The 20,415-nt window shown below is 24.3% G+C and overlaps 3 protein-coding genes and 1 non-coding gene across 4 annotated transcripts in view; 3 read left to right on the top strand and 1 right to left on the bottom strand.

The window, feature by feature from the left end:
* The window catches only part of LOC134826950 (WSCD family member AAEL009094), a 76,622-nt gene extending 58,305 nt beyond the window's left edge, over nucleotides 1–18,317 (top strand). The window contains exons 3-8 of the mRNA XM_063839462.1: nucleotides 3,845–4,004; nucleotides 5,600–6,083; nucleotides 16,198–16,277; nucleotides 16,357–16,528; nucleotides 17,387–17,556; nucleotides 17,629–18,317. Coding sequence (XP_063695532.1) covers nucleotides 3,873–4,004; nucleotides 5,600–6,083; nucleotides 16,198–16,277; nucleotides 16,357–16,528; nucleotides 17,387–17,556; nucleotides 17,629–17,778 — 1,188 coding nt within the window. The 5' untranslated portion in view covers nucleotides 3,845–3,872 and the 3' untranslated portion in view covers nucleotides 17,779–18,317. The remainder of the gene's footprint in view (nucleotides 1–3,844; nucleotides 4,005–5,599; nucleotides 6,084–16,197; nucleotides 16,278–16,356; nucleotides 16,529–17,386; nucleotides 17,557–17,628) is intronic.
* LOC134836998 (zinc finger CCHC domain-containing protein 8 homolog) lies at nucleotides 477–1,869 on the bottom strand. Its single transcript, XM_063852301.1, has one exon. The coding sequence runs from the start codon at nucleotides 1,797–1,799 to the stop codon at nucleotides 513–515; it is 1,287 nt and encodes a 428-aa protein (XP_063708371.1). The 5' UTR covers nucleotides 1,800–1,869; the 3' UTR covers nucleotides 477–512.
* On the top strand, nucleotides 1,996–2,982 carry LOC134838417 (transmembrane protein 98-like). The gene is made up of 2 exons (XM_063853944.1): nucleotides 1,996–2,170; nucleotides 2,226–2,982. The coding sequence occupies exons 1-2, from the start codon at nucleotides 2,034–2,036 to the stop codon at nucleotides 2,749–2,751; spliced, it is 663 nt and encodes a 220-aa protein (XP_063710014.1). The 5' UTR covers nucleotides 1,996–2,033; the 3' UTR covers nucleotides 2,752–2,982.
* Trnay-gua (transfer RNA tyrosine (anticodon GUA)) lies at nucleotides 14,571–14,658 on the top strand. The gene is given in 2 exon segments: nucleotides 14,571–14,606; nucleotides 14,623–14,658. It is a non-coding gene; the product is annotated as a tRNA-Tyr (tRNA).
* Nucleotides 18,318–20,415: the final 2,098 nt, after the last annotated feature.

Below are 20,415 nucleotides of genomic sequence, written 5' to 3'. Positions count from 1 at the left end.
AAAATTAATTTAAAGAAAATATTTGATTAAAAAAAAATAAATAAAAATTAAAAAAAATTTTGTTGAGCGAAAATATAAATTTTTATTTGAAAAAAAAAATTTAAATTTAATTTTGAAAATATTGGAAAAAAAAAAATTTAAATTAAATTTAAGGCTTCTAAAAAATTAAAAATTTTTTTTTTCAAATTTTATCTCAGAAAAAGACTCAAAAACCCATTTAGAGCTTAATTCTCAATTTTTTTTTACATGAAACGCCCTTTGCAAAAAATACATATTTAATGAAAATAGAAAAAGAGGATGTTTGATGAAAAAAAAAGAAGAAATAAAACACAGGAAGAGCTTGAATAAACTACACTTTGACGCAGAAATTGAATAAAATGACAGAAAATATTGCTTCAAGTAAATTTGTTCACTACAACTTTTCTTCCTTCTCAAGCAAAAAAAAAAAAATTCCTCAGAAAAAAATTTAAATAAAACATTGTTAAAATTTATTTTTTTTCTCCATAAATGCCTTACTTATTGAGACGTTTTCTAACTTTACTAATGACATCTTTCATTTGTTCGTATTTTCCCGTCGAGTTTGGTAAATTTTCAAAGTCAATCACTTCGCTGACGCCCTCGCGCCAAACATCTCCCGTCGGAAGTCGATCATATTTCGAGCAAGACTTCAAAATGGGCGTTCCTTGAGCTATCGAAAGCGTATTGGAACGTGTTGTGAGCGACGTATCAGCTTCTCCGGAGGTTTGGGATGACTCAAGTACCTCGTCAATGACTTCATACTGATCTTCCGACAAATTTTGTGAGTTATTCTCTTCAGAATTTTCATTTTTTTCCGTCTCTATGGCAGTTCCCAGTTCTTCGATGAGCTTTTTTTGCTCATTTCGTAAGTCATCAAGCGTCGGCGATCCCGGAGGACTTTCTTCCATGTCAATTTCCTGCGTGTCGGCGTCTTTTTTGGGCTTTTTCTTCCTCAAACGACTGATGAAAAATTGTTTTTCGTGCATCGGATGCATCCGAGGCAGGTCATATCTCCGTGAATCGTCGATAAAATCACCGCGACACGTATTAAAACCCGGAAAATCAATGATTTGTGATGGATCGTAAATAGCTTCGTCCTCGTCGTCATCATTTTCGCCCTCTTCTTTGTGATTTTTGTGACTTGTGAACATCGCAAGGCCCGAATCTGTGGTTTTTGCTTCCTCCAACCATCCGGGCGGGTATCCCAATTGTCGCATTTTGTAAATGTGGATGGGTAATTCGCGCGAACGGAGTCCCAAAGCAGCCCGAAGCTCGTCGCTGATGACGCCCGGCTTGAAAGCGTCGTATTTTTGGTCGACATTCAAGTGATATCGCTCGACTTTTTTTGAAAGTGATTGTCTTGCTTTGGAAATTCGCTTTCCATCACGCGGTTCGGGGCATTCTCGCACCGAATGATCGTCATTTCCGCAGTTGAAGCAAGCATTTCGCCCAGCACCGGGCGGAGCAGCGTCATTCAAGTCTTTTTGCGCCGCGGAACTCACGAGATTTATCGTCGTTTCGTATTTGACGTAAGCAATTGGCACGGGGCATGGCGTCGAATCAATTTGAAAACACTCGTCTTCGTCAATTGTCTCGGAATATGTCGCGGAAATTGTGTGATTTTCGTTATTTGTGTAAATTTGAACGGATTTGAAGTCGTGTCCTCGCAAAAATTCCTTGAGCGTGATGCCGAACGAGTCTTTGACCTTTTCAAAGTGCTCTTTTTGGTTGAAAGTCACGGTAAAAAGTTGTTTTGTGAGGTTTTTCTCTTCTTCTGTCATTATTTTTAATATTTTTGAGTAATTTTCGGGTAAATTTCGAACAAAAAATTACTTCGAGAAAAATGTAAACAATCGGCGACGATGAGAAGAGACGTCAAATAAATGTCAAAAGTACAGTCGAACCTCGATATGTTGAAAAAATGATAAAAACTGCTTACCTGAAGTGTTTGGGGTAACGAAAATTGCCTGTAGCGACTTGTTTTTATTTACGTCTCGAGTTACAGGTGTCTGATAATGACTGAGGAAATCGACGTATTAATGGCAGCAGCAATTGGGGCTCTTTTCGTGATATTTCTCGCCTCCCTCGCTATTTTAATTTACATTTGTTGGCGTCAACGGCGGAACACTAATTGGGAACGTTTGGAAAAAATGTAAAAAAATTAATTTTTTTATCACAAAAAATTAATTAAAAAATTTTTTTTTTAGTAAAGGCAAGAAAAAATCCGATTCTGAGCCCGAACTCGCTCTCGCTTTGAGTGAAATCGGTTTGGGAAACGCTTTGGAGCAAATTCTCAATGACGAACATTGGATGCAAGATGCTTCTGGCTTGCTGCCAATTTGTTTGGAAGTTCTCCGTACGTGTCACAGTCTCACCGAACGCCTCTGCAATTTAGCGATGATGGGCGGAACTGGCAGCAAATCATCGAAATTTGTGTCGCCCAACAAATTAATTGATTTCGCGAAACGAATTCCGAGTCGCGTTGACGATGTTGTCAAGTCGATGTATCCGCCGTTGGATCCGAGATTGCTTGAGGCACGAACAGCTGCCTTGATTCTCGCTGTGGGGCAATTAACGTTGCTCGTTCAGACGTCGTGTGGGATCAACAAGTCGCAATTGGCGTGGATTGAGAGCGGATTGGATGAACTTGATGGGCATTTGGCGGTTTTGAGAAAGGCTTCGAATGAGATTGAAGCGACTTATTTGAGCTCGAATGCGAATTCGCAAGTTTGAAAAGTCTTCCATGAGGAAAAAAAATTTTTTTTTTGAATTATTTTGAGGGAATCTCGAGTAGAATAGAATTTTAATCACATAAAAGGGGGATGCAATGAGGAAAAGTGTTTCATGTTACATTAATTTCTAAAAAATTTTATTATAAAAGTTAGTGAAAAATATTTTTTTAATTTTTAAAAAAAAATTTAATGAATTAACAAGAAGGCGATTTTCAAATTTCATATCTTCAAATTTTTTAAAATTTTAAAAATTTAATTTTTTTAAAAATTTATTTTTACAAAATTTCAAGATTTTTATGTTAAATTTTTTTGATTTAAAATACTAATTTTAATTTTAATTTTTAAAAATTTGGTTAAATTTAAAAAATATTTTTTCAAAAATTAAAAAAAAAATTTAAAATTAACATGAAGGCGATTTTTATTTGAATTTTTTAATTTAATTTAAATTTTTTAAAAATTTTTTTTTAAAATTTTAATTTTGAAATTTATTTTATTTAAACTAAAAATTTAACTTAAATTTTTTCAAATTGTTTTTTTTTATCAAAATTTTGAGATTTTTTCAAATTTTATATTTTTAAAAGTTTTTTTTACAAATTTTTAATCAGTTTAATAAAATTAAAAAAAATAACTATTGAATTAGCAGAAAAGCGATTTTCAAATTTTTAAAAAATTATTTTTTTTTGAATTAAAAAAATTATTAAAAAAAAAAAAAAATTAAAAATAAATAAATTAAAAAAATAATAATTAAAAAATTAAATTTTTCGAAAATTTTAACTTGAAAAAATAATTAAAATTTTTTGTAATTAAAAATTTTTTAAAAAATTTCTTTGAAAAAAAAAATAAATAAAAAGGAAACACTTTCACTAATTGCATCTCCCCAAAAATAAAATTTAATCACACAACAAAATGGACAATCCAGTGCCTTATATTCGAAATAAATATACGTATAATGTATTTTGTATTAATCGGACAAAGCCAATAAATTATATATCTGGACAATAAATCGCCTCTTTTTACTCGCACATTCACGTACATTTTCACTGATTTAATCACGAAATTAAGCCCCAATTTTCCTTTTTCGAATTTATTTTCAGATTCCATTAAAGTAATTATTATGCAATTATGGCCTTACGTGGATGGCGACTGTTTGGAGTTGCCGGAACAATATTCATCTATGTTACCGGAATACTGCTTTTATCGTTGATGAGTATCCAGCATCCAGAGCAACGACGACTACGACGAACTTATCAAGAGGTACGTATTTAATAATTGCCGTTGAGACGAGGGGAAGATATCAAGCGGCGTTTTTCATGCGAATTCAGATCAATTAATTAAATCGCTTTTTTTTTGCTTCTTTTTACTTGATCGTTATCGAGGATTAGCTGAAGATTTTTTTTTATTATTTAATAAAGAGGATTTGAAATATTAAAGCGCTTTTCATTAAATTTTTATTTTTATTGAAATTTTTTAATATTTTTTATAAACATGAAAAAAATGAGGCTGAAAATTTACAATTAATTATTTTTTTTATAAAATAAATTTGTAAATTTTTATTTTAATGAAGAATTTGAAGTAAAAATTTTTATTTTTTGACATCTGTCATTTCAAAAAATTAACCGTTAATGAGATTTTTTTAATAAATATTTTTTTTGAGAAATTAAAAAAAAATCTTAAATATAACTTAAAAAATTAAAAAAATGAGAAAATTGATATTTTTTATGTAATTTTTTTTTAAATTTATAATTTTTTAATTAAATTTTTAAAATTCGAATATTTTTTAAGTTGAAAAAAAATTACAATTTCTTCAAAAAATTAAATTTCTTTTGAGAATTAATTAAAAAGCCAAGCTTAAAAATTATTATTTTCTTACATTTAATAAGCTTAATATTTTAACAAAGTCGAAAAAAATCATATTTAATTTCAATTTAATTTAATTAATTCTATTTTAGTTATTTTTAATTATTTTAATATTTTTTTCTTATTTTTTTTTCAATTTTTTTTTTTTAATTTTGACGAAAAAAATTAAAATTTAATGAATAAAATAAAATTAAATAAATTTTTTTATTAATTTTTTTGCCAAAATTTTTTTTTAAGTTAAAATATTAAAAAAAAATTATTGACAAAATTTTTTTTTTTTTAATAAAATTAAAATTTAAAAAAAAAATTTTTCAAAAAATAATTTTTTTTTAATTTTTTAAAATAATATTTTTTCTTAATTAAATTTAATTTTTAATTTAAAAAAATAATTAAAATTAATTTTTGAATTATTTAATTTTTACAAAAATAATTTTTAAAAATTTAAAAAAAATAAAAAATTTAAAAATTAAAAAAATTAAAAAATTAAAAAAAATAAAATTTTTTTTTTAATTTTTATTTTTGTCAGAAAAAAAAATTAAATAAACAAATATTTTTTTTATCATTTTTTAAAAATTATTTTTAAAAAGTTTTCAACAAAAATCATGAACTCATAAAAAAAACTTTTCAACTAATTGAGTAATTTCCGTAGAAAAATAAACAAAGGACAGACAAAGTCAATGAAACAATTTCCAACAATTCCAACTCGAAAAAAAAGTAACAAAAAAAAAGTTACTCAATAACGCAAATGCTTTTGATAAATGATTCAAATCCTCTCGAGATGCTATCTAAACACGCATAAAAAAGTTTTGTTGATAAATATTTCTAATCAATTTTATCTGATTGTTTATTCTTACATATTTTCGCCACCTGCTTCTCTCATTTTTCCGTCGTCGCTTGAGCTTTTATATTAATTAAACTCGTCATTCCCCGACGCGCATTGGGTCGATGACTCGAATAAATATTCATTAATTTTCTTTTTTTTTTCGCCGCAGTCTGATCCCCTGAAAACACATGAACTGGGCATCATTAATCGCAAGCCGCCCCTACAATGGTGCACAAAGCTGCGATTTTTAGATAACGATGGCGATGGCGACCGGACAATACAGCAACAAAAGCGTTTCCAAACGTTTCCGGGGCATTATGTGAAAAAACGCATTGCCCCCAATCCTCACAACCGAAATTACGTCATTTCGCATCCAGATCACGAGAATAACAGTCATGGCGCTCCAGATGCCAAAACAAGTGACCTAAAACGATTCGACGATAGTTACAAGTCGGCGGAGCAGCAGGACGAGCACGAGAACGCGATTGACAACGAAATTTACAAATTTCAGACGGAGCCGTGGCCCAGCGGAGCCAAATACGACAAAAAATTGTATAATCGCTACAAAAATGACGCGAACGGGCTAACGGCGCTCGTTTCGTTCCCCGGCAGTGGAAATACTTGGCTTCGTTATTTGCTGCAACAATCAACAGGTACGTACGATATTCAATCCGACTTATACATTATTTATTGGAAAAGTTTCTACGTTCGTTCAGTGATCGCTGCAAAAAAAAATAATTTTTTATGATTTTCAATTTTTTAGTGAGAAACTCGTAAAGAAGAGCGATAAAATATTGCTTTTGGATCTAATATTCATAAGAATGTTGTTTGTTCGCCTTTTGTTTTATAATTTAAGGAAAATCGCTTTTATTCGCGTTTTCCATTATAACGGGCGGAAAATGACTGTTTGCGCTTACCTTCATCAAATATTTATTAAAAAAGGCAATAAAGTAAAAAAAATGTAACGGAGAAGAAGTATTGAAGGAATAATGAAAATCCTTCTTCAAGGAGAATTCCTTTTTTTTTCTTCTAATATTTGTATTTTTAGCGCATTTCTTATAAAAAAAATGAAAAAAAATTTTTGGGTCTAAATTTATTAAATAAATTTTTTTTATTAAATTAATTTTAATTATTTTTTTTAAATATTTCTTAACTTAAAAAAAAAAGTTTTTTTCATCTCTAAAATTATTTTGATCAAATAATAATTTTTCCAAATTAAAATTTTTAATTAATTAATTAAATAATAAAAAAAATATTAGTAATTTTTTAAAAATAATATTAATTTTTCAAAAAAAAATTAAGAAAAAAATTCTTTAAATTTTTTCAGAAAAAAAAAAAATAAAATAAATAAAATGAAATTTTTGAAAGTTACTCTTTTACTTTTAATTGATTTTGAATATTTCAAAAAAAAAAATATTATTTTTTTTCAAATTAATTTAAAGAAGTTAAAATAAATTAATTTTTAAAATTGTTTTAATTTATTTAATTTTTATTTTTTTAATATTTTTTATATTTTTATCTTTAAAAATTTAAAAATAATAAAAATGAAAAAAAAAGTTTATAAGTAAAAAAATTTTCGAATTTTTTTAAAAATATTTAACATTAGTATAATTTTATTAAATTAAATTAAAATTAATTTTTAAATAAATAAATAAAAAACTAAATAAAAATTAAAATAAGAATTAAATTTTTTTATTATTTTTATACTTTTTTTTAAATTTTAAGATTATTAAAAATTTAAAATCAATTATTTTGATAAAAAACTTTTTTTATGAATTTAAATAAATTTTTTGATAAATGTAAAATAATTATTTTCGGAATAATTGAATATAAAAATAAAAAGAAATTTCTTGAAAAAAAAATATAAAATTTTATTTTGTGAAAAAAAGAATGATTTTAAATATTTTTGATATTTCAAAGGATATTTTTATTTTCTGTAAAATAAAAATTATTTAAATTAATTTATTTTAAATTTAATTTTTTTAATCAATTTTAAATCATTAATTAATTTTATTTTAAATTTAAATAAACATTTTTAATTTAATTTAATTAAATAAATTCATTTAATTTTGTGAAAATAAAAAAAAAATAATTTTAAAATTTTTTAAATTAATTTTTATTTTAGGATAAAAAGATAAGATAAAAATTAAAAAGAAAATCTGAGAATGAAATATTTTCGAAAATTATTTAATTTTTCACAAAATTTAATGAATTTATCAATTAAATTAAATTAAATTAAAAATTTCTTTTAATTAAAAAAAAATATATTATCAAATTTTAATTAATTATTTAGAATTAAATTTTAAAAAAAAATTATTTTTGTTTTAAATTAAACTACAAAATGATCAAAAATGCGCTTTTATCATCAAACTTTCACGAAAAAAAATTAACTTCTTTGTGATTTGTTTGTTCCGTGTTAATGGTCCATTGCGAAAACCATAACCTGACATAACACAAAATGAGATTAAAAGCTATGAAAATATAGTGTTGCCAACAAAGACGAGCCAAATAACAAACACACACACAAAGGACAATAATTCTGGGAAAACATTTTTGCGGCAGGCGGCGGCGATGGCGGCACAAAACGTCACAAAATCACAGAAAACTTTTCTCCGATTTGTGCTGATGCGATAAAATCTCATGTTAGACAAACTCACTTAATGTCTTCGAACTATTTTCCATGACAACAATTCTCTCGTCGTCGTTCGATAAAGTTTGCCCCGAGCATAATGTATTTTCCGAAATAAATCAAAATCACAGAATTTGTTACTTTGTCGCATTATTATTGCTCTGAAATTATGTATGATGGCTACTTCTCTTCTCTCCCTCTGCTCGTCGGTTATGTCAAGTCAAGTCACAATAGATAAATTTTTCACTCGGATAATAAATAAATTTTGTCATGCATCACAAGCGAGTCTCCTTCTTGATTAAATTATGAATAAATTGGGTTTAATATAATTATTTAGCCGACTTCTAATACGGAGAGAAGAGAAACACGAGACGAGAACAAACTTTTGTGTGTCCAAGTCACACCTTCATCTCCGTTTTTTTTTATTAAAAATTCCTTCCACAAAGTAAAGAGGAAAAAAAAGAAGTGTGAGATGCAAAACCGATGAAAATGTAGAAACTTTATGAATATTCTTCGACAAGCAGCAGAAGAGGAGAGAAAATGAAGAGACAAACCACACCATTTATTTAGTTCTGAAATTGCTAAAATCTTTAGAAAAAGTTTGAATATGGTTTTTTTGGGGTTTTGGGAACGAAAGAAGGGAACGATGGAGAACATCTTGTTTATTTTGTTTCGTTTTATTTTATCGGATGTAAAGTTCTTTTGGGTGAGGCAAAAAAAAAAAAAGTTTTGAAAGAAGTTCGATATCATTAATCATACACAAAAAAGTTGAAATTACCTGAATGAAAAATATTTTTCATTTAGTTTTTTTTTTACTTTTTTGAACTTTTGAGACAAAAAAATAAACTTGCTTGGTTTGAATTATTGAAATATTGCTTTTGAGTTTATTTAACAAGTTACGAGTTTTATTTTATTTAATATTAATTTTTATATATTTTATTTAATTAATTAATTAAATAAAAATTAGTATTTTTTAATTCATTAATTTAATAAATTTAATTAAAAACAAATAAAAATAAAGTAAAATAAAATTATTAAATTAAATATTTTTATTCAAATTTATTAACTAAAAAATTAAAATTAAATTAAAAATAAATTTATTTAAATTAAATAAAAAATTTTTTTAAAATATTTTATTCAAAATTAATTAAAAATAATTAAAATAATTTCATAATTTTAATAAAAATTATTATTTAAAATAAAAAAAAATTAAAAAAAATTAAATTCAATATTAAAATTTTTTATTTTTTATTTAATTTTTATTTTTATTTAAATTATTTATTTTTAAATTTAATAAAAAAAATTTAATTTTACAAAATTTAATAAAATTAATTATTTTTTTTTAATTAATAAAAATATTTTTTATTTTTAATTAAAAAATAATAAGAAAAATTTTTTAATTAATTGAATAAAATTCATTCAAAACAAAATAATTTAATAAAAGTTTATAAAAAAATTAATTAATTAAATAATAAAAATTAAATTAAAAATTTAAAATAAATTTTAATTAATTAATTAAAAAAAAGGTTAAATAATTTAATTTAAAAAATTTTATTTTATTAAAATTAAATTAAAATATATTATTAAAAATGAAAAAAAAAATTAATTAAAATTATTAAAATTATTATTCAAATTAAATTAAATTAATTTTTTTAATTAAAAAATTTATTGAACTTATAAAAAAATTTTTTTTTAAAAATTATTTAAAATTGATTAAAAATAAAATTATATTTATTCATTTACATTAATAAAAAAATATTTAATTAAATATTTAAAAAATAAAGAGATTTTTTTAATTAATTAATTTTAATAAAAATTAATAAATTAAATTTAATAATTGAAAATTAGTTATTTCAAAAAAAAAAAAAATAAAAAAATAAATTTCAAAAAATTTTTTACAAATTCCCTTTCTCACTAAAATTCATGCCGCCCTGATAATGACTACAACAATATTTTTATTATTAATACATAAAGTTATTTACATTGCTTTAAGCAATCAAACTTTCGACAAGACATCCGATTGTTTGCTTTTTGTACATAAATATTTTCGCTTCTCATCTAGACACAAATTTCGAGAACACAAGCGAGACAAACAAGCAAACAAAAAAAAAAAAGATCGAGAAACTGAAGATGAAAAGTTTTCTGCTTTGTTTGCAGTATCATCACAACAGAAAAATGAAATAATTTCAGTTTGATTTGATGCTTCATTATCCTTTTCCGACTCCTTTTTGTCTCTCTCTCTCTGGAAAAACTTTTGCTTGACGATGGAACAGGTTGAGAAACTGTCGTTTTTAATTAAAGTTTTTAAAGATTATGCTCAGCACAATGACAATAATAAAATTAAAGGAAAATCTATTACACGTTATCTAACCACAAAAATAATTAAAAGTGTCCTCGTTCACTCCTTTCTTTATTTCTTTAAACAACACGAAAAAAAAAAATAAAACCAGCAAAAAACTTTGAGATTAGTTTTAATTGCTTTTGTATGGAGTTTTGTACAGCCAAAAAAAATATTTTTCCTCAAAGAAATTTTTTTTTAACTTTTTGATATTTACCAACGACGACGACAAAAACATAACTTTAAAAGAGAGAAAATGTTGTTTCTCTTCCAAAAAAAATATTTTTATCTCCTTTGGTCACATCACACGACATGACGTTGCGAAATGTGTGCTGCAAGTGCATGTAATGAAAAATAAATTGTTTTAATAATAATAATAAAAGTTTGGTTTTTCATGTCGTCGTTCGTATAACTTTATAATTTTAAATTATTATTATTATTTACTCGAGTTTTTATCCTGTGTGGTTGTTTTTATCCCTCGTTTATATTTGTTTTCCATTCAATTCTCCTTATGAACAGCACAAAAGATGTTTTTTTTCATTCGCTTTCTTTTAGAAGCCACTAAACTATTAAAACTTTTCTGCAAGTTTTGATTTCGAAAATGCATTTGCAAGTTCGCACAATGGGGAATTATTTTCCACACAGAGGAAAAACAACTGGACGTGATTTTAGTTTATTTTTTTATTTTGTATCTCTTAATGTTGAGAGGAAAAATTAAATTAAATAAGCTATAAAAAGTGTCGTAAAATGGGAGATTTAATCGTGTTTTAATACGATTTTTTTTGCTTTTATGGAGAAACTTTTTTTTTGTCATTGAATAATTTTTATAAATTATATTTTTCATAATTTTTTTTAAAAAGTTTAATTTTTTTTTAATTATTTTCATTATTTTTTATTTAAAATTTTATTTTAAAAATTTTTTATTCAATTGTTTTTTAATTAAAAAATTTTTTTAATAAAATTTTAAATTTTTGTTTTTAATTTTTTTTATTTAAATTTGTTTTATTTAATTTTTTAACTTTATTTTTTTTATTTCAATTTTTATTTATTTATTTTTATTCTTAAATTTTTATTGAATATTTTTTTATTTTATTTTTTTTAATTTTTTATTTAATATTGTTAATTTTTTTTTATTTAACTGTTTAAAATTTTTTTTATAAAATTTTTAAATTTTCAATATTTATTATTTGACTTTTAATTTATTTTAACTTCTAATTTATTTATTTTTTTTTTTTAATTTTTTTTTAAATTTTTTTCAAATTTTATTTATTTTAACTTACTTTTTCTTATTTTTGATTTTTTGTATTTAAATTTTTAATTTTTTTTTATTTAAAATTTTTTTATTCAATTGTTTTTTTTTAATTTTTTAACTTCAAATTTTATTAAAATTTTTTAATTTATTTTTTTTTATTTATTTTATTTTTAATTTTTATTTAATTTTGTTTTTATTTTAAAGGCTTTGAAAATTTTTATAGCAATTTAGACCTTTTTATAGCAATTTTTATAGAAATTACCCTATATGACATTAAATCACAAAGCAAATTTGTAAATTTTTTTATTTAATTTTCGAAATAACTTTAAATAAATTTGTGAAAGTAATAATTGAAAGAATCAAAAATATGAAAAATAATAAAAACGTAAAATAAAAAGAAAAAAATTATTAAAAATTTCAAAATATAAATTAGTTCATTTGAAAGAACGAAAAATTATTAGAATTATAAAATTGTTTTTAAAAGTTTTCATATTTTTATGAATTTTTAACTTTATTTTAAAAAAAATTCATCAATTTTAAATTATTTTTTAAATCCAGTTAAAAAATTGCTCTGAGTCTTTTAAAATAATTTCCGTTAGGGTTTCTATAAAAAGTTTCCTCATGCTATAATACCTATTCAATTCACATTTCTCTCAAAAAACGACTTTTTTCCAACAAAACTCTTTAAAAAGCCATAACAAAGTTTATTTTTCACATTTTATACGAAACTTTACTACAATTGTTGCCTTGTTCCGAAAATGCCTTTACTGAACTTTAAAAAGTTGCAACTTCCGTATTTTTACTTCATTTGCCATTGTACAAAGAATACTATGGACAGTTCATAAAACGAAAAAGTTGTAACAATACCACGGATGTTTAAAAGTTCACAAGTTCATGAAACACATGATTGATAACTTTTCTACAAAAAAAGAGCGAAAATCCTTTTCTTACGAATGCCATTGAAGCCGTCTTCTTCACTCAAATTCAAATTATGTAAACTACTTTCAAGACTTCGGCTCAAGACACAAATTGAATTTTCGGTAACTTGACACGTTTCGATGCCGGAATGCAAGGCGTTGTGGTTATTTAACACCATCTAATCTCGTTACTCGCTTATAACAATATCTCTATATTTATTTATTATGTCTTTGCAACTTTCTTCGTATTTTTTGCTCGAGAAATGGGAGCACAACTTTTGGGGTTTGGCAACATCAAGCAAATTAAACACGTTTCACTAAAGAGAGGAAAATTTAATTTTCCAAAGTAAAGATAACATATTTTTGCCGCACGATGCAAGGAAACCTAGTTAGGTATCTAATTTTTACTTTTTTTTTCTCTCTGACATGAAGAAGCAACACAAAAAAAAAGTATGGAAAAAATTTAAAGTGTTCTACTTTGGAAAATTGAATTCTATTGTACTTGTTGGCATCATGTCTCGTTTCTCTCTCGTTTCAATAATTTACACTTGTATCATTTAATCATGAGCATGTATGACGTAGCAAATGACAATGACGATGGAAGAAGAGGAATATAAAAAATGCAGATGATGACGAGCTACTTTGGAGATGGATTAGTACTCTAACTTTTTTATCTGATTTCGATGTGGATTTGATAATAATTAATTTTTTTCCTTCCAGAGAACAAAAGTTGTTCGTTCGATTGTTATCTATGGCTTTTATATGCTTTTTTATTGAAATTTTAATGTTGTCTGTTATTTTGTGCTTTGAGACAAAATTGTAGATTGTGCATTGGGTCAAAGTTTCAAAATGAACATTGGGATAAAATTTTAGAATTTGCATTGGGTCAAAGATTCAAAATGTGCATTGGGACAAAAATTCAAAATTTGCATTGGGACAAAGGTTCAGAATTTGTATTGGGACAAAATTGACGAATTTAAATTAAAGCAAAATTTGAGATTGTGCATTGGGATAAAATTTTAGAATTTGCATTGGGACAAAATTGTCGAATTTAAATTAAAGCAAAATTTGAGATTGTGCATTGGGATAAAATTTTTGAATTGACATTTGGACAAAATTGTCGAATTTAAATTAAAGCAAAATTTGAAATTGTGCATTGGGATAAAATTTTTTAATTTGTATTGGGACAAAATTGTCGAATTTAAATTAAAGCAAAATTTGAAATTGTGCATTGGGACAAAATTTTAAAATGCATATTGGGACAAAAATTCATAAAATTACTTTGGAAAAATTTTTAAATTTGCATTGGGACAAATTTTGAATTTAAATTTAAAAAAAATGCATTGGGTCAAAGTTTTTTTTCATTAGGAAAATTTTAAATTTGCATTAAAAACTTAACAATAAAATTTTTTTTTTAAATTTTACTCGAATCTTCAAAATTTTACTCGAAAATCTATTGCTTAAATTTTTGTTTATTTTTAACTTTTAAAAGCTCATTTTCATAAAAAAGCATATTTCTAAATACATTTTTTTTTCTTTTTGTTCAAGAGACAAAGTTACGTGATGATACGAAATAATATCAAATTATAAGAGTTTTGGTTGTCTGAATAGTTCCAAAGTGGTTTCTGAGAAATTGTTGCAATTATGATTCAATTTGTAGCACAAGAGCAACCACAAACAAGTTAAAGTTGGATGGATGAAAGGAAATTCAGAGAGAGAGTTGCTCCCGGCAACGTAATGATAAGAGGATGAATGCTTACATCCGCTCATTAAATCACTTTTATACGCCCATAAGAATGATTCTACGTCTGTTCATGCTTTGATTTTATGTAACATCAACACAACACACACAAAGTCTTATCAATTAAACGTGCATGTGTGCTTTTGTTTTTTTTTCTACACAGCAAATTTCGTAATTATTATGTCAGTATACAGTAATTTGATCAATTCATGGAACACAAACTTTCTTCAGGTAAACACAAATTAATGTTGCATCAACATGTACCGCTCTTAGCTCAATGGTAGAGCGAGTGACTGTAGAAGATGATGAATAGATATCACTAGGTTGCTAGTTCGATTCTGGCAGAGCGGATTACTTTTTTATTTTTGGATTCTAAAAATAATCTTGATCCGGAATTCAATTTCTCGAGGATTTTAGATTTTTTCCATGGAGACGCCTTGTCATTTATTTCATTCGCGCCCTGAACAATGAAGAAAAAACAAATTATTAGATCGTCTTTTTTGTGTGTTGCAAGATTAAAATAACAAGGAAAATTACTTGGCAAAAACAAAAGGATACTCGAACACAATGGAAAAAGATTGCTCATTAAATCATAATATTATAAATTTAAATAGCGTTAATTAGCATATTTGCCATTTTATTCTCCGTCTTTATTTTTTGTTTTTCTTATTTTTCCTTCGCTTCATGATAATAATAATAAAATAATTTTGTGTCGAGCCCTATGGGCGAAAAACGGGTCAAATTGATCCCTTAAGGAATCATTTTGTTCCATTAAGAAATCATTTTGTGCCGTTAAGGGTTCAATTTGGTCCCTTAAGAGATCAACTGATCCTTTAAGAGATCAACTGATCCCTTTAGGGATCAGCTGATCGCCTTTGTGATCCGCAGATCCAAAAAATTTAACCCTTCTTCAAGAGATCATTTGATCAAAAAATTTCCGGATCAATTTCTTTAACTCAAAAAAAAGGGGATCAAATTGATCTTAAGGGTTCATTGATCTCTCAAAAAATTTCCTTAATGGGGATCAAAAAATTTCAATTAAGATCAAAAAATTTCCTTTGGATCAAAAAATTTCCTTAATGGATCAAAAAATTTCCTTAATGGATCAAAAAATTTCCTTAATGGATCAAAAAATTTCCTTAATGGATCAAAAAATTTCCTTAATGGATCAAAAAATTTCCTTAATGGATCAAAAAATTTCCTTAATGGATCAAAAAATTTTCTTAAGGGATCAATCTGACCCGTTTTTCGCCCATAGGGAGAATCTATATTCGCAGAGCTAAATACAACAACAATTTAAACGTTTCTCTTGTTATTTTACCATTTGGCGAATGTCTGCCGCGAAAGGGAGCAGAAATAATGAAGTGACATTCATTTCATAACAATTCTAATATTTTATTTGAAAATTCTCTGATTATTAAAAAATAAAACGCGGCGAACAAATAAAAGCGAACGGAGTAGTAATAATAATGATTGCGAGTTTTGCATGAATGCTCAAGCTTATTTTTTAATTGACGCCGTTTATACGTTTCTACTTCTTCTTTCGCTACATCTTGAACACTCCTTTCGCCGTCCTTGTTGCTGTGATTAAAAGAGCAACAACACGTGCAAAGTATTACTTGCACAAATAATTTGCCTTGCGTCACAGCGAATTAAATGGAAATAAATGGATAAAAAAAAAACAAAAGAATGCCACAACAAAGGAAGTTTTCTGTTCATTTGGTTATTCGGAAAATTTGCTTAATTGTCATTTTTTTGTGTTTCAAGTAACAAAAGCAAAAGTTTATAACTTATTTATTGTTTTTACGAACCTTTTAATGCTCTTTTTTTTGCCTCAATGTCACTTTTAGGTCGAAATTAATTTTCTCCCCTATTTTATTTTCGTTTCAGGCATTTTAACGGGAAGCGTTTACAAAGATTACGGTCTTCTTAAAAGTGGATTTCCGGCGGAATCTATAAGTAATTCTTCGGTAAGATTTCTTTTAATGCTTTTTTTGTTCAAAGTGATGAAAATATTAAAATTTTTATTTCCTCTTTTTCCCTTAAAAGGTACTTGTGATTAAAACACACGAATGGGGTCCAAATGCGTGGGCGCCCTTTTCAAAGGCGATATTGTTAGTGAGAGATCCGAAAAAAGCCATTTTGGCGGAATTTAATCGGCAGAGCGGCGGGCATGTAGGATTTGCCAGTCCCGATCGTTATAAGAGAACAAAAGGACGATGTGAGTTAAATTAATATTTTTTTTTATATGAACTGAAAAAAAAATAATTTATTTTATTTATTATTAAAATTAATTAACAAAAATTAAAAAAAAAAAATTTTCCAAACGAAAAATTGATTTAAAAAAATTATTTATATAAAAAATATAAAAAAAAATTAAAAGTTATTTCTAAAATATTTTTTTAAATATTCAATTTTTATTTAATTTATTTTTTTTTAATTGTAAAATAATAAAAAAAAATAAAATTATATGAAAATTCGAGAAAAATTAAAATAAAATAAATTTTTTATAACTTTTTTTTTTAATTTTATTAAAATTTTTTTAAATAAAAAATTTAATTTATTGAAAAGCAATAATTAATATTAGAAAAGTAAAATTAATTTTAAAAATTATTTAAACAAAAAATATATTAAAAAAATATTTTTTATTTTTATTTAATTTATTTTTGTAAATTGTAAAATAAGAAATAAAAATTAAATTAAAATATTTAATTTAAAAAAACAATATTAAGAAACTCGATTTTAATAAATTCTAAAAAATTTAAATTTAAATAAATAAATAAAATAAAAATAAATAAAAAATTAAATAATTTTTTTTAAAAAAGAAAATAAATAAACAAATTATTTAAATAAATAAATAAAAATAAAATTAAATAGAAAAAAATTTTTTAAATAATTTTTTCTTTTATATTTTTATCTGTTTGATTTATTTATTACTTTATTTAATTTAATTTAATTTTAAAAATAATATTTTTAAAAAATTTATATAAAAAAATTCTTTTTTTTAATTTATTAAATGATAATTCTAAAGAAAAAAAAATTAAATTTTAAATTTGTTTTTTTTTTTAAATTCTTTCAGATTGGAATCAATTCGTCGCCAACAAACTGTGGGCGTGGGAACAAACGAATTTAGCATGGGCACGTAACTTCACCGGAGACACTTTAGTTGTCTATTACGATAAACTCGTAGACGATGTCGAAGGCACGCTGCGTGCTATCCTGAATTTCATCAATTTTCCAGTTGATGAGGTAAGAATTTCTTCAATTTTTCGCATCATCATAAAAAAAAATATTTCAAAAAAAAAATTTTTCATTTCACAGGATTTACTTAGTTGTGCCATTTTGCGACAAGAAGGTATTTACCGTCGCAAAAAACGAATTATGCCTTTTGATCCATTCACGCCCGCGATGCACGTGGTCATCGACGAGAAACGCACCGAGGTGTATGGCGCGCTCGGGCGGGAAATATGATGAGCGTACAGTCGTAAATTAATAGGTCTCATTACCTTTTTCCCCAAGAAGAATTACGTTAATCCCCCCTCCAACATTAGTTTCATTGATTTCAGTTAAGGCATCCTCGTTTTTAGGACCAGTTAATTTATGATACGCTCGTCGTCGTTAAAATCGCCGAAAACAAAAAAAAAATCAAGAAAACTCAATTTGAACGTTCCGCATGATAAATTTTCACTTTTTTCGTTTTTTTTTGTACACAACGAAATTTTTGTATATTTACTTTAAGTAAAAAAAAAATTATAGACGAAAAAGAAAAAAAAATAATTTGTGATTTAATTAAGATTGTCTTTTGTTCGAAAACAAGATTTAATGATCCGGAAAAAAAATAAAAAAAATTCTTGTAATAAAATCAATTCAATCGTTCGAATCTAGGCAAAAAATCTTCACTTTTTAGGAAGGATAATAATTAAATTTTCAGTATTTATACATTAAAACATGCAACAGTACTGCTATTAAAGTTAGGAATCGTAAGTAAGCATTTTTAGGAGTAAATAACAAAAAAAAAATCAATAAAAGTTGTACTTGTCGACGATAAAACGTAGAAAAATTTGTATTGCATAAGGAGACATAAGTCTATGAATAAATAAAATAATAATAAAAGTAGCATAGCAAAATCTAGAATTACGGAAAAAAATAAAAATAAAAAATTTGATCAATCAATATAGAAAAAAAAAATTGCATTTTTATTTATTTTCATTTCGTGCACTTCAGTAGAAGAAGCCGTCTTCGAAAGCACAACCTTCGCCGCCGTACGAATTGCAGAATGAGTTTTGGTCGATGAAATTGCAACCATCGTCGGCACAATCGTATTGCTGAAAAAAATAGAGAGAATTGTTTATTAAAGGTAATTTTTTTATATTTTTTTTTAATTAAAAAATTTTAAAATAAATTTTCACATGGATTTTATTTTTTTTTAAATGAAATAAAAATTAAAAACGAACTTTAAAATAATTTTTTTTAGAAAAACAATTAATGAAATAAAAATTTTTTAAATATTATTCTATGAATATTTATTCTTAAAGAAAAAAAATATTTTTCTAAATGAATAATTTTATTTTATTTTGAAAGAAATTGTAAAAATTATTAAAATTTTATGAAAATTATACATTAAAAAAAATTGATTCGTAAAAATTATTTTGAGATTTAGAAAAAAAAGTAATGTAATGTAAGGGTAAGAAAATGTAATGTAAATGTAAAGGTAAGGTAATTTTTTTCATTTTTATATTTTTTTTTTTGATTTTTGTACTTATTTTTGTTAGGCATGCAAAATAAAAAAAAATATTGAAAAAAATTCATTTTTATATTTTTTTTTTTGATTTTTGTACTTATTTTTGTTAGGCATGCAAAATAAAAAAATTTGAACAATTTAAAAAAAAAATTAAATAATTTTAAAAAATTAGATTTTTTTTTTAATAAAAAGTGAACTAGATTAATTTATTTTTTTTTAATTTTTATAATGAATTAAAAATGGAGTGTAAAAAATTTCATACTTAAAAATTTTTTTTTATTTTATTTTTTTTTTTGCAAATTTTGCAATTTAGGTATCAGACAACAATAAAATTACTAAAAAAAATCCGTAAAAAATACGTAAAAAATAAAATACTTTAAAATATACGGAAAAAATTACGAAAAAAGAATACAAAAAAAATTTATGAAATTTTGAAAATTTTTTCAGAAAAAAAATCCAAATTACGAAAAATTAAATTTTAAACTTTTAATTTCATAAATAATTTAATTCTTTTGATAAAAAAAATAAAAAAATTAAGAAAATTAAAAAATTATATTTCTAAATGAATGGATTTATTTAATTTTAAAATTTATGTAAATTAATAATGATGCTGCCAGAATTCGGCATTGAATAAATTTTATTTAAATATTTAATTTCAAATTTACTTTTCTTAAGGAAATTATTAAAATTTTATGAAAATCCTACATTAATTAAAAAAATCATTTCTTAAAAATTAATTTCTTCAAAAGAAAAAAGGTAATGTATTTGCAAAAATTATATTTTTTAAATAAAATAATTATTTTTTAATTTTTATAATTTTTTCAGATTTTCTTTTAATTTAGGCATGTAAAAATTAAATTTCGAACAATTTTATTTTAAAAGTAAAATTTTTCAAAATTTGAAAGATTTTTTTTTTAAAGAAGAAATTTGATTTAAATAATTTTTTTTAAATTTTTATAATGTGTAAAAAGATGTTGTTAAAAAAAAATAATTTTTGAATATTTTACTTTAAGAAATTAATTAATTATTTTATTGATAAAATAATTTTTAAAATTTTAATTCCTAAAATTATTTAATTCTTAATTATTTTAATTAGGAAAAAAAAAAAAATAAAAAAAAACAAAAAAAATATTAAATAACATTTTGTACTTACGAAACATTCGGGCGAACAAGAAAATCCCCCAAAAATACATCCATTGCAGTTCACACGTGCTCCATGTTGCGGCATTTGAATTTTCATGCCATATTGCGGCGGAGGCATCACCAACATGTGCTGTCTGTACTTTGGACGACTTGATTTTAGATGAATAACATCTCTCCAGCACATTTTTCCGCATCGCTTGTACTCTCGATGCCCACATTCCCAA

Source organism: Culicoides brevitarsis, chromosome 1 (genome assembly GCF_036172545.1).
Source record: "Culicoides brevitarsis isolate CSIRO-B50_1 chromosome 1, AGI_CSIRO_Cbre_v1, whole genome shotgun sequence".
NCBI classification, from domain to species: Eukaryota; Metazoa; Arthropoda; class Insecta; order Diptera; family Ceratopogonidae; genus Culicoides; species Culicoides brevitarsis.
The sequence above is the reverse complement of the archived record's forward strand: the minus strand, read 5'-3'. Positions and strand labels throughout refer to the sequence as shown.

Coding starts and splice junctions, on each gene's coding strand:
- LOC134836998 (XM_063852301.1), bottom strand. CDS start 1,799: ATGACAGAAGAAGAGAAAAACCTCACAAAACAACTTTTTACCGTGACT.
- LOC134838417 (XM_063853944.1), top strand. CDS start 2,034: ATGACTGAGGAAATCGACGTATTAATGGCAGCAGCAATTGGGGCTCTT. Junction 2,171..2,225: donor TGGGAACGTTTGGAAAAAAT/GTAAAAAAATTA, acceptor TTTTTTTTTTAG/TAAAGGCAAGAAAAAATCCG.